The sequence below is a fragment of the Capricornis sumatraensis genome, chromosome 1 (genome assembly GCF_032405125.1).
Source record: "Capricornis sumatraensis isolate serow.1 chromosome 1, serow.2, whole genome shotgun sequence".
Taxonomy (NCBI): domain Eukaryota; kingdom Metazoa; phylum Chordata; class Mammalia; order Artiodactyla; family Bovidae; genus Capricornis; species Capricornis sumatraensis.
This window is the reverse complement of record NC_091069.1, coordinates 190187121-190200183: the sequence shown is the minus strand read 5'-3', so window position 1 is coordinate 190200183 and position 13063 is coordinate 190187121. Positions and strand designations below refer to the sequence as shown.

The 13063-nt window shown below is 40.8% G+C and overlaps 1 protein-coding gene across 1 annotated transcript in view; it reads right to left on the bottom strand.

The window, feature by feature from the left end:
- The window catches only part of MCF2L2 (MCF.2 cell line derived transforming sequence-like 2), a 279399-nt gene that overhangs the window by 52373 nt on the left and 213963 nt on the right, over positions 1-13063 (bottom strand). The window contains exons 19-20 of the mRNA XM_068968757.1: positions 10017-10109; positions 2722-2814 (exon numbers count right to left, since the gene is read on the bottom strand). Coding sequence (XP_068824858.1) covers positions 2722-2814; positions 10017-10109 — 186 coding nt within the window. The remainder of the gene's footprint in view (positions 1-2721; positions 2815-10016; positions 10110-13063) is intronic.

Genomic DNA, 13063 nt, shown 5'->3' with positions numbered 1-13063 from the left:
TTACCTCAGCTTTTCATCTTTCAGTTTTTATTCAGTTTTAATATGTATACTGCCGCTGCTGCTAAGTCACTTGAGTCGTGTCTAACTCTGTGCGACCCCATAGATGGCAGCTCATCAGGCTCCTCTGTCCCTGGGACTCTCCAGGCAAGAGCACTGGAGTGGGTCGCCACTTCCTTCTCCAATGCATGCATGCATGCTAAGTCGCTTCAGTCGTGTCGACTCTATGCGACTCCATGGACAGCAGCCCACCAGGCTCCTCTATCCATGGGATTCTCTAGGCAAGAATACTGGGGTGGGTTGCCATCTCCTTCTCCATATTGTTAATTTCTCTAGGCTTATTGTTAAACATGCTCACCATTTGTCACATATCTTGCTAATACAATATTTTCCCCAGTTTTTCATGTGTCTGTTTTTAATGGTATAGTCTATCATTCCTTTTCCTTTTTGCTTTATACTTAGAAAGCTTTCCCACACCAGGATCCCATGATCCTTCCTGGGTCAGGAAGATCCCCTGGAGGAGGGCACGGCAACCCACTCCAGTATTCTTAAGAATTCCATGGACAGAGGAGCCTAGCGGGCTACCCTCAGAATCAGACACGACTGAAGTGACTCAGCACACAGGCACTGCAGCATGAGCTCTGTCCCTCAGTGTAGAGAACACTCCAAAGTTCTTCCTCTCTTCATGGGCATGACAATGGTTTAAACTTGTTCTTCCAGGCAGGAAGAAGCTTAGCTATGGAGTAATCTGGTCTGTCTTGAGTAGCCTCCCATGGTTTTTGCACAGACCCCCAAGGAATATTTTATAGTGATCTTGTCTCTTGTTTCCTCAGTGAAATACAAACCTTCTAAGTATTTTTAACATGCATTACCTCACTTAATGTTCCCAAAGAGCATACCAGGAAAGTACAATTACTACCTTCATTCTATAGGTGAGGGACCTGAGGTACAGAGAGGTTAAGCAATTGCCTGGTTTCACCGCAGCCTGGAAGCATCAGAGCCAGACCACACCCAGGATGTCTAATTCCTGAGTCGGTGTTTCTAATCACTATGTCCTACAGTCCTCTATGGAAGGTACAGACTTAGCTATTGCATCAACATTGCTTCTATGGGAAAGCTTGAGCTCTTCAGTATTGGGTGCATCAGGCCCAGGAGGTGAAGACCCCTACGTAGGTCCTGCTCCTTCCTCACTGAGTCCAGCAGTAGGTAGCACTTCTAAAGTCAGGATAACAGTAAAGATGGGGCTGTCAGAGGAGCACAAGACCCTAAGTGAATGCTTTATCAAACATGCTCATAGATGCCCCTCACGGAGGGAATCAGAGGGTCACCTTCCTCACTCCCAGGCTGGTGTGATGACTCCAGGTATGAAACAACAGCTGCAGGTTATGTGATGGACGCTTCCTGGGGGTCAGCCCTGAGCCAGCTCTTGACTGCGACTATGTCACTCACTGAACCTGTGCAGGAGGGTGAGTGTCCTCACTTTACAGACGAGGAAACCAAGGCCTAAGAGGCCCCCCACACTGGCAGCAGCAGAGCCGGTGTAGCCGAGGCTGGGCCTACTGATGCCAAGCTGAGAGGGGAACTTGTCCTGAGGGCAGAACACTGGTGGTAGCTTAACTGCCCTGAGCCTCCATTTCTTCACAATCCAGAGCCTTTGGGCACATATGACTGTGGGGATTAAGTAAGAAATACACGTGGGAAGGTACTCAGTAAACAGCTTGTTTTCAAATTAACAGAGAGTAGCCACTGGGCAAGACCTACTTAATAAAGGTTAATTAAAAACAGACCTTGGAAGAGTAGTCCAGACCTTTCCCCCAGCTTACATGTGGGAAAGCAGCCTTGACAGAGCTCCTGACCTGTGTGTGTGGGTGTGTATGGGGGTCCCTAGGAGTGTTCTCCTGCAGGTGTGCTGGTCTCAGAGAGAGAAAGAACCGCTAGGGGGTTCCACAGAACAAATTCCTCCTGTTACGCTGCTCTTGAGGAAAAGCCTCAGTCTAAAAGCAGAGGTAGATGCGGCGGAAGAAGAGACGGCTCCAGTGTTGCCTTCTCCCCTCTGTTTAAATGCATGTAACATATTAACAGCAACTTCAGGGACTATCACAACTCTTTCCTGAAGCTCCTTGTCCCAGGCATAAAATGGAGCAGATGGTATCTTACCTGTAAACATCTTACCAAGAGTAGTGGCCTGCCTGCCTCCCCACTCTCTAAGCTGCCAGCATGTGGTGGCCTTGTCCTCCCCAGGACCCCGGCTACAATAAGCTGGGCTCTCCTTAGAGGTCCACGTGCTGGCTACACGTTGGACCAGCTAGGCTTCCATGCCCCTATGATTCTTTGGTCTTATTCCTCACTGAGGAACCTGATTAAGATCTGGGGACAGGAAAAGCCAGAAATATAGACCTAGCTTCACCCTTGGAAGTTGAAGTTACAATTCTACGTGTGTAAAGGGACTTCCTGGTGGCTCAGATGGTAAAGCGTCTGTCTACAATGCCAGAGACCCGGGTTCAAGCCCTGGGTTGGGAAGATCCCCTGGAGAAAGAAATGGCAATCCACTCCAGTACTACTGCCTGGAAAATCCCATGGACAGAGGAGCCTGGTAGGCTGCAGTCTATGGGGTCACAGAGTTGGACACGACTGAGCAACCTCACTTTCACTTTTCAAGGTAAAGTGCACCATCACACCTATATCTGTTCTCCCAGCATAGGAAGTACTGTCTCATCAACTTACCTTCAACAGCATCTGGTACTTTATAAGTCTCTGACTTGGTTCTCTCAGACACTTAAAAAGAGGGATACTGTGACCCAGTTGACGCTGGCATACCTTGAAAAGTCAAACAGAAACAACATGAAACAAAACAACACACACACACAGAGAACAGAAGCAGCAGCATTTAAATACAAGTGAAGTGGACTCTTCATGGACAGGACAGGGCAGCAGGGTCGACCAGTTCCGTAATGTTTTGGCGGTTCACTCACTTAGTTACAGACTGTAAAATGAGAGACAGAGGAAAGGGGCCAGGCTTGGCTAGTATTTTTAAAGGCAAGTAGGGATGCCAGGCTGTTTATTTCTTTTTATTTTTTAATTTTTTTATTTTTTTTAATTAAATTTAAAATCTTTAATTCTTACATGTGTTCCCAAACATGAACGCCCCTCCCTCCTCCCTCCCCATAACATCTCAGTGGGTCATCCCCATGCACCAACCCCAAGCATGCTGTATCCTGCGTCAGACATGGACTGGCGATTCAATTCTTACATGATAGTACACATGATAGAATGCCATTCTCCAAAATCATCCCACCCTCTCCCTCTCCCTCTGAGTCCAAAAGTCCGTTATACACAGCTGTGTCTTTTTTCCTGTCTTGCATACAGGGTCGTCATTGCCATCTTTCTAGATTCCATATATATGTGTTAGTATACTGTAATGGTGTTTTTCTTTCTGGCTTACTTCACTCTGTATAATCGGCTCCAGTTTCATCCATCTCATCAGAACTGATTCCAATGAATTCTTTTTAATGGCTGAGTAATACTCCATTGTGTATATGTACCAAAGCTTTCTTATCCATTCATCTGCTGATGGACATCTAGGTTGTTTCCATGTCCTGGCTATCATAAACAGTGCTGCGATGAACATTGGGGTACATGTGTCTCTTTCAATTCTGGTTTCCTCGGTGTGTATGCCCAGCAGTGGGATTGCTGGGTCATAAGGTAGTTCTATTTGCAATTTTTTAAGGAATCTCCACACTGTTCTCCATAGTGACTGTACTAGTTTGCATTCCCACCAACAGTGTAGGAGGGTTCCCTTTTCTCCACACCCTCTCCAGCATTTATTGCTTGCAGATTTTTGGATCGCAGACATTCTGACTGGTGTGAAGTGGTACCTCATTGTGGTTCTGATAATGAGTGATGTTGAGCATCTTTTCATGTGTTTGTTAGCCATCCGTATGTCTTCTTTGGAGAAATGTCTATTTGGTTCTTTGGCCCATTTTTTGATTGGGTCATTTATTTTTCTGGAATTGAGCTGCATAAGTTGCTTGTATATTTTTGAGATTAGTTGTTTGTCAGTTGCTTCATTTGCTATTATTTTCTCCCATTCAGAAGGCTGTCTTTTCACCTTGCTTATAGTTTCCTTTGTTGTGCAGAAGCTTTTAATTTTAATTAGATCCCATTTGTTTATTTTTGCTTTTATTTCCAGAATTCTGGGAGGTGGATCATAGAGGATCCTGCTGTGATTTATGTCGGAGAGTGTTTTGCCTATGTTCTCCTCTAGGAGTTTTATAGTTTCTGGTCTTACATTTAGATCTTTAATCCATTTTGAGTTTATTTTTGTGTGCAGTGTTAGAAAGTGATCTAGTTTCATTCTTTTACAAGTGGTTGACCAGTTTTCCCAGCACCACTTGTTAAAGAGATTGTCTTTACTCCATTGTATATTCTTGCCTCCTTTGTCAAAGATAAGGTGTCCATATGTGTGTGGATTTATCTCTGGGCTTTCTGTTTTGTTCCATTGATCTATATGTCTGTCTTTGTGCCAGTACCATACTGTTTTGATGACTGTGGCTTTGTAGTAGAGCCTGAAGTCAGGCAAGTTGATTCCTCCAGTTCCATTCTTCTTTCTCAAGATTGCTTTGGCAATTCGAGGTTTTTTGTATTTCCATACAAATCTTGAAATTATTTGTTCTAGTTCTGTGAAAAATATGGCTGGTAGCTTGATAGGGATTGCATTGAATTTGTAAATTGCTCTGGGTAGTATACTCATTTTCACTATATTGATTCTTCCGATCCATGAACATGGTATATTTCTCCATCTATTAGTGTCCTCTTTGATTTCTTTCATCAGTGTTTTATAGTTTTCTATATATAGGTCTTTAGTTTCTTTGAGTAGATATATTCCTAAGTATTTTATTCTTTTCGTTGCAATGGTGAATAGAATTGTTTCCTTAATTTCTTTTTCTACTTTCTCATTATTAGTGTATAGGAATGCAAGGGATTTCTGTGTGTTGATTTTATATCCTGCAACTTTACTATATTCATTGATGAGCTCTAGTAATTTTCTGGAGGAGTCTTTAGGGTTTTCCATGTAGAGGATCATGTCGTCTGCAAACAGTGAGAGTTTTACTTCTTCTTTTCCAATTTGGATTCCTTTTATTTCTTTTTCTGCTCTGATTGCTGTGGCCAAAACTTCCAGAACTATGTTGAATAGTAGTGGTGAAAGTGGACACCCTTGTCTTGTTCCTGACTTTAGGGGAAATGCTTTCAATTTTTCACCATTGAGGATAATGTTTGCTGTGGGTTTGTCATATATAGCCTTTATTATGTTGAGGTATGTTCCTTCTATTCCTGCTTTCTGGAGAGTTTTTATCATAAATGGATGTTGAATTTTGTCAAAGGCCTTCTCTGCATCTATTGAGATAATCATATGGTCTTTATTTTTCAATTTGTTAATGTGGTGAATTACATTGATTGATTTGCGGATATTGAAGAATCCTTGCATCCCTGGGATAAAGCCCACTTGGTCATGGTGTATGATCTTTTTAATGTGTTGTTGGATTCTGATTGCTAGAATGTTGTTAAGGATTTTTGCATCTATGTTCATCAGTGATATTGGCCTGTAGTTTTCTTTTTTTGTGACATCTTTGTCAGGTTTTGGTATTAGGGTGATGGTGGCCTCATAGAATGAGTTTGGAAGTTTACCTTCCTCTGCAATTTTCTGGAAGAGTTTGAGTAGGATAGGTGTTAGCTCTTCTCGAAATTTTTGGTAGAATTCTGCTGTGAAGCTGTCTGGACCTGGGCTTTTGTTTGCTGGAAGATTTCTGATTACAGTTTCAATTTCCGTGCTTGTGATGGGTCTGTTAAGATTTTCTATTTCTTCCTGGTTCAGTTTTGGAAAATTGTACTTTTCTAAGAATTTGTCCATTTCTTCCACGTTGTCCATTTTATTGGCATACAACTGCTGATAGTAGTCTCTTATGATCCTTTGTATTTCTGTGTTGTCTGTTGTGATCTCTCCATTTTCATTTCTAATTTTATTGATTTGATTTTTCTCTCTTTGCTTCTTGATGAGTCTGGCTAGTGGTTTGTCAATTTTATTTATCCTTTCAAAGAACCAGCTTTTGGCTTTGTTGATTTTTGCTATGGTCTCTTTTGTTTCTTTAGCATTTATTTCTGCCCTAATTTTTAAGATTTCTTTCCTTCTACTAACTCTGGGGTTCTCCAATTCTTCCTTTTCTAGTTGCTTTAGGTGTAGAGTTAGATTATTTATTTGACTCTTTTCTTGTTTCTTGAGGTATGCCTGTATTGCTATGAACTTTCCTCTTAGCACTGCTAGTGTCCCACAGGTTTTGGGTTGTTGTGTTTTCATTTTCATTAGTTTCTATGCATATTTTGATTTCTTTTTTGATTTCTTCTGTGATTTGTTGGTTATTCAGAAGTGTGTTGTTCAACCTCCATATGTTGGATTTTTTAATAGTTTTTCTCCTGTAATTGAGATCTAATCTTAATGCATTATGGTCAGAAAAGATGCTTGGGATGATTTCGATTTTTTTGAATTTATCAAGTTTAGATTTATGGCCCAGGATGTGATCTATCCTGGAGAAGGTTCCATGAGCACTTGAAAAAAAGGTGAAATTCATTGTTTTGGGGTGAAATGTCCTATAGATATCAATTAGGTCTAACTGATCTAATGTATCATTTAAAGTTTGCGTTTCTTTGTTAATTTTCTGTTTAGTTGATCTGTCCATAGGTGTGAGTGGGGTATTAAAGTCTCCCACTATTATTGTGTTATTGTTGATTTCCCCTTTCATACTTGTTAGCATTTGTCTTACATATTGCGGTGCTCCTATATTGGGTGCATATATATTTATAATTGTTATATCTTCTTCTTGGATTGATCCTTTGATCATTATGTAGTGGCCTTCTTTGTCTCTTTTCACAGCCTTTGTTTTAAAGTCTATTTTATCGGATATGAATATTGCCACTCCTGCTTTCTTTTGGTCTCTATTTGCGTGGTATATCTTTTTCCAGCCCTTCACTTTCAGTCTGTATGTGTCCCTTGTTTTGAGGTGGGTCTCTTGTAAGCAGCATATAGAGGGGTCTTGTTTTTGTATCCATTCGGCCAGTCTTTGCCTTTTGGTTGGGGCATTCAACCCATTTACATTTAAGGTAATTATTGATAAGTATGATCCAGTTACCATTTACTTTATTGTTTTGGGTTCGGGTTTATACACCCTTTTCGTGTTTCCTGTCTAGAGAATATCCTTTAGAATTTGTTGGAGAGCTGGTTTGGTGGTGCTGAATTCTCTCAGCTTTTGCTTGTCTGTAAAGCTTTTGATTTCTCCTTCGTATTTGAATGAGATCCTTGCTGGGTACAGTAATCTGGGCTGTAGGTTATTGTCTTTCATCACTTTAAGTATGTCTTGCCATTCCCTCCTGGCCTGAAGAGTTTCTATTGAAAGATCAGCTGTTATCCTTATGGGGATCCCCTTGTGTGTTATTTGTTGTTTTTCCCTTGCTGCTTTTAATATTTGTTCTTTGTGTTTGATCTTTGTTAATTTGATTAATATGTGTCTTGGGGTGTTTCGCCTTGGGTTTATCCTATTTGGAACTCTCTGTGTTTCTTGGACTTGGGTGATTATTTCCTTCCCCATTTTAGGGAAGTTTTCAACTATTATCTCCTCAAGGATTTTCTCATGATCTTTCTTTCTGTCTTCTTCTTCTGGGACTCCTATAATTCGAATGTTGGAGTGTTTCATATTGTCCTGGAGGTCTCTGAGATTGTCCTCATTTCTTTTAATTCGTTTTTCTTGTTTCCTCTCTGATTCATTTATTTCTACCATTCTATCTTCTATTTCACTAATCCTATCTTCTGCCTCCGTTATTCTACTATTTGTTGCCTCCAGAGTGTTTCTGATCTCATTTATTGCGTTATTCATTATATTTTGACTCTTTTTTTATTTCTTCTAGGTCCTTGTTAAACCTTTCTTGCATCTTCTCAATCCTTGTCTCTAGGCTATTTATCTGTGATTCCATTTTGATTTCAAGATTTTGGATCATTTTCACTATCAATATTTGGAATTCCTTCTCAGGTAGATTCCCTACTTCTTCCTCTTTTGTTTGGTTTGGTGGGCAACTCTCCTGTTCCTTTACCTGCTGAGTATTCCTCTGTCTCTTCATCTTGGTTATATTGCTGCGTTTGGGGTGGCCTTTTTATATTCTGGTAATTTGTGGAGTTCCCTTTATTATGGAGCTTCCTCACTGTGGGTGGGGTTCTATCAGTGGCTTGTCAAGGTTTCCTGGTTAGGGAGGCTTGTGTTGGAGTTCTGGTGGGTGGAACTGGGTTTCTTCTCTCTGGAGTGCCGTGGAGTGACCAGTAATGGGTTATGAGACATCAAAAATTTTGGAATAATTTTGAGCTGCCTGTATATTGAGGCTCAGGGGAGTGTTCCTGTGTTGCTGGAGAATTTGAGTGGTATGTCTTGTTTTGGAACTTGTTGGCCCTTGGGTGGAGCTTGGTTTCAGTGTAGGTATGAAGGCATTTGATGAGCTCCTATTGCTTAATGTTCCCTGAATTCAAGAGTTCTCTAATGTTTTTAGGCTTTGGATTTAAGCCTCCTGCTTCTGGTTTTCAGTTTTATTTTTACAGTAGCCTCTAGACTTCTCCATCTATACAGCACCGATGATAAAACATCTAGGTTAAAGATGAAAAGTTTCTCCGCATTGAGGGACACTCAGAGAGGTTCACTGAGTTACAAGGAGAAGAGAAGATGGAGGGGGTAGTTAGAGGTGACTGGAATGAGATGCGGTGAGATCAAAAGAGGAGAGAGCAAGCTAGCCAGTAGTCACTTCCTTATGTGCGCTCCATAGTCTGGACCGCTCAGAGGTATTTACGGAGTTATACGGGGAAGAGGAGAGGGAGGAAGTAGACAGAGGTGGCCAGGAGGATAAGAGAGAGGAATGAGAAGGAGAGAGACAAATCCTGCCAGTAAACCAGTTCCTTAGGTGTTCTCCACCGTCTGAAACACAGAGATTCACAGAGTTGGATAGATAAGAGATGGGGGAGAAAAGAGACAGAGGCCACCTGGTGGAGAAAAAGGAGAGTCCAAAGGAGAAGAGAGTGGTCAAGCCAGTAATCTCGCTCTCAGGTAAACTTGGGTAGTGAAGTTTGGGTTTTTAAATGTACAAAATTGACAACAAAAACCCTAAGAGCAAAGATTAAAAATCTGTTTTTAAAGACAATGGTCTGCTTTTCTGGTTGCCTGATGTCCTCTGCCAGCCTACAGAAGTTGTTTTGTGGAGTTTGCTCGGCGTTGAAATGTTCTTTTGAGGAATTTGTGAGGGAGAAAGTGGTCTTCCCGTCCTATTCCTCCGCCATCTTTATGCTCCTCCTCCTGTTTATTTCTTTATTGCTTGTTCTTTTATGTTGTTTTGTTTTCTCAAGGACTCACTTTATTATTTTTTTTCTTATTTTATAACTTTTTATTGGAGTATAATTGCTTTACAATGCTGGGTTAGTTTCTGCTATACAATGAAGTCAATCAGTTATATGTATACATATATGCCTATTTATTTCTTTTAGAAAGTAAGTCCATAAGGAGGGAGACAATGGGGCAGCCTTCTGAAAAGGAGGCAGCCTGTCTTCAGGTTGAGGCTTGGGGGTGTGGGAATCTATTTAAGGATACATGATAGGCTTATTGATATCATTCCAGGGATTCCCCCAAGTGTGACTTAATTCCATTTTTAAAACCTATCCTAAAATAAACAAACAACAACAACAAAAAACCTATCCTAGAAGAGCACTCCATTTTCTCACCAGGCTACAGCGGTTCCTTACAGGTTGTCCTATAGAGACCCAGGGCAGCACTGAAACTTCCAGTGTGTAATTTCAAAATAGGAAAGACTTTAATAAACATAAATCCCAATGCCAAATTCCTCTTCCTAGTTCATACTTTTAGATTTCTTTAAAAGTTGGATGCCTATGAACATTGTCCCGGGAAAAGAGTTTGTGGGAGAATTTAGAAATGCAGTGTTACCCCGAAGTAGGTGCAGTCTTGACATTCTTGCCAGATTGCCCTGGCTCGGGGCAGGTTCTTATGGTATTTAAAATATATTTGAAGATCTTCTTTCTGGGTGAGAAAAAGTTAGAACAGGTTAACCAGTTAGCATTTTTCAATAAAAGGATATAATGACACAGTTTATTCATTCACTCAGTAGGCCTGGAGTATTTTCAATGTGTAAGGAACTGGGGATGTACAACAAATAACCTTATGTTGGAGTGAGTGTGTGACAAGGAGGTAAACAGAGGGTTATAAACAACACAGATATGAATGGAGTACTGTGAGAGAAGCTCTAGGACTCTAGTCAATAAATAACTAAATTCATGAACAGGAGTTGGATTTTCTCTTTATCCTTTCTCCTCCGTTCTTTATCTGGGATACCCAGATAAATATCTCCCCCAAATGGTTTTGCAGTGAGTAATAAAATGGACAAAAATGTGCTGGTGGCTTTCTCCCCATGCATGCCTGCTAAGTCACTTCTGTCATGTCCAACGTTTTGCAATCCTATGGACTGTAGCCCACCAGGCACCTCTGTCCCCCATGTTATTCCCCAGGCAAGAATATTGGAGCAGGTTGCCATGCCCTACTCCAGGGGATCTTCCTGACCCAGGGATCGAACCCATGTCTTTTATGTCTTCTGCATTGGCAAGCGAGTTCTTTACCACTAGCACCAACTTTACAGTCATCATGATGCTAACCCTGTAAAGACACCTAAGAAATAACCAAAAGATAGAAACATCCCAGAAGGAAAATATGGCAGTGGAAGTTTGAACACAAACTAAGTGGTCTGGGCAATCCCTGCCTCGGACATCACCTTCAACCTGCAGCACAAGTCTTCCAAGACATAAAAAGTGACACCACTATCTCATAGCTAGAGATCAAGAGGGATTCCAAGTGCTGTGTGAACTATATTCTCATTGTATCAAAGGCCACGAGAGGTGGGCACACATTTGCCAATATCCAAGGTAGAAAGCATACCCAAGCCTGTGGAGTCAGTTTGCCAGCTTCATCCTCTCCATCAGGAGAACCCAGTCTACAGCAGCTGTGCTTGCCACAGAACCTGGACTGCTCCGGCAGAGATGACCACGTGGCCACTTCCTTGTGGATTTCTGTGTTCTCTTGGTGGATGCTGAACTGATACCTGTGCTCCTGAAGCCTTCACTTCTTGCTTCTGTGTCTGTACTTTGAGTATCACAGAACATTACATGCCTTCTAGCACTGAAACACACTACTGACCTAAATTTACTCTTCAGTTCAAAATTCTTGCGAAAACATGGGAACTAACCAGCAGCATACAAAAGTGCCTGATCCCTTTAACTTCCTTATAGAATAAATCAGGAGGCTAAAAAATTGCTACCCCAAAACTCATATTCATACAGGGAGATGCGATTGCTTAGGAATTGGGAAGCCTGTTGCTCAGGTTCAGTTCTCAGCCTTGTTAGTTACAAACAAAGCTATTTGCTTATTTGGCCTGAGGTCAGTTACTTAACCTTCCTTCACTTCAGTTTCTCATCTGTTAAGTAGGCTCAAAACTGCAGTCAACTCCTATGAGTGCTGTGAGATTAAATGAGATATATAGAACCCTCTCAACAAATGCCCAACACATGCAGAGTACTCAACAAATGGTAGCTATTGTTAAAGTACTTTTTACTTTGTAGAGCCATTCTGTGTGCAATATGCAATATTTGATTTCATTTCCACAACAACTTTACATATTGGTATCACCAAGCTTGTTGCAAGGAGGAGGAAAGTGAGGTCATGCTGATAGCAAGTGGCTCAACTTAGATGAGAAGTGAAGTTTTCCAAGTGGCTTCCCTGGTGGCTCAGGCAGTAAAGAATCCACCTGCAATGTGGGAGACCTGGGTTTGATCTCTGGGTCAGGAGGATCCCCTGGAGAAGGAAATGGCAAACCTCTCCAGTATTCTTGCCTGGAAAATCCCATGGACAGAGGAGCCTGGAGGCCTACAGTCCATAGGGTTGCAAAGAGTTGGACACAACTGAGCAACTAACACTAAGTTTTCTGAGTCCTACCCCAGGGCTTTTTCATTTGTATCACATGAGATCTCAGAACAAATAAAACTCAAGGTAAACGCTGTTCTAAATAGAGTTTGGTCTCTAGGGCAAAATCTTCCTGGATACTACAGGCTACCCAGTCTGATTAAAGCACTTGGCTAGAGCAATATTTCAAAGCTTACATCCATGATTAGTGGAAGTCTCAAGTATTATGAGAAGAGTTTAACTGCTGTAGTAAATAGTAGGTAATGCACCTGCCTTTTTGACTAACAAATACAAGTCTTTGCACAGCAGTGATAATTCCCTCAAGGATTCTCAAACATTAAGTAGTTGTAGTTTTTAATTACTTCATTTGTCCCAGAGTAATAGCTTTGTAATTGGTAAGAATTTATGACTGGTATTTTGTCCCCAATATCATAAATCATATAGAATTATATGCAGGTTTGTGGTCTGGGTATGAAAAGCTTTGTAAAACTTCAGGAGAGAAATTCTTCTAAGAAAAGATGTCTAGTTAATAATTTCCCAACCATTTCCTATAATTTGGACAATTTTTATTTGATAATATCCATTTGTTTCCCATAGAAATTTGGTCCTTTTCTCATTCAATAATTTCAATAAATCTTTGCAATAATGATATAAGCAATTATGAAATATTACTAAATTCTGAAACTAGATTTCACATTAGTGGTTTGATTAGCATAAAGTTGTAAAATGGTATAAAACACTATAGCAATGCTATAAAAGTAATTCAAAAAGGAAATTAATCATATTGAATACAAAATAATTTTTAAATTTTATTTATTTTTAATTGGAGGATAATTGCTTTATAATATCATATTGGTTTCTGCCATATAACAACATGAAGCAGGCATAGATATACTTATGTCCCCTGCCTCTTGAACCTCCTTCCCACATCTCACCCCATCCCACCCGTCTAGGTTGTCACAGAGCACCAGATTTGCGATCCCTGAGTCATACAGCAAATTTGCACTGGCTGTCTAATTTTACAT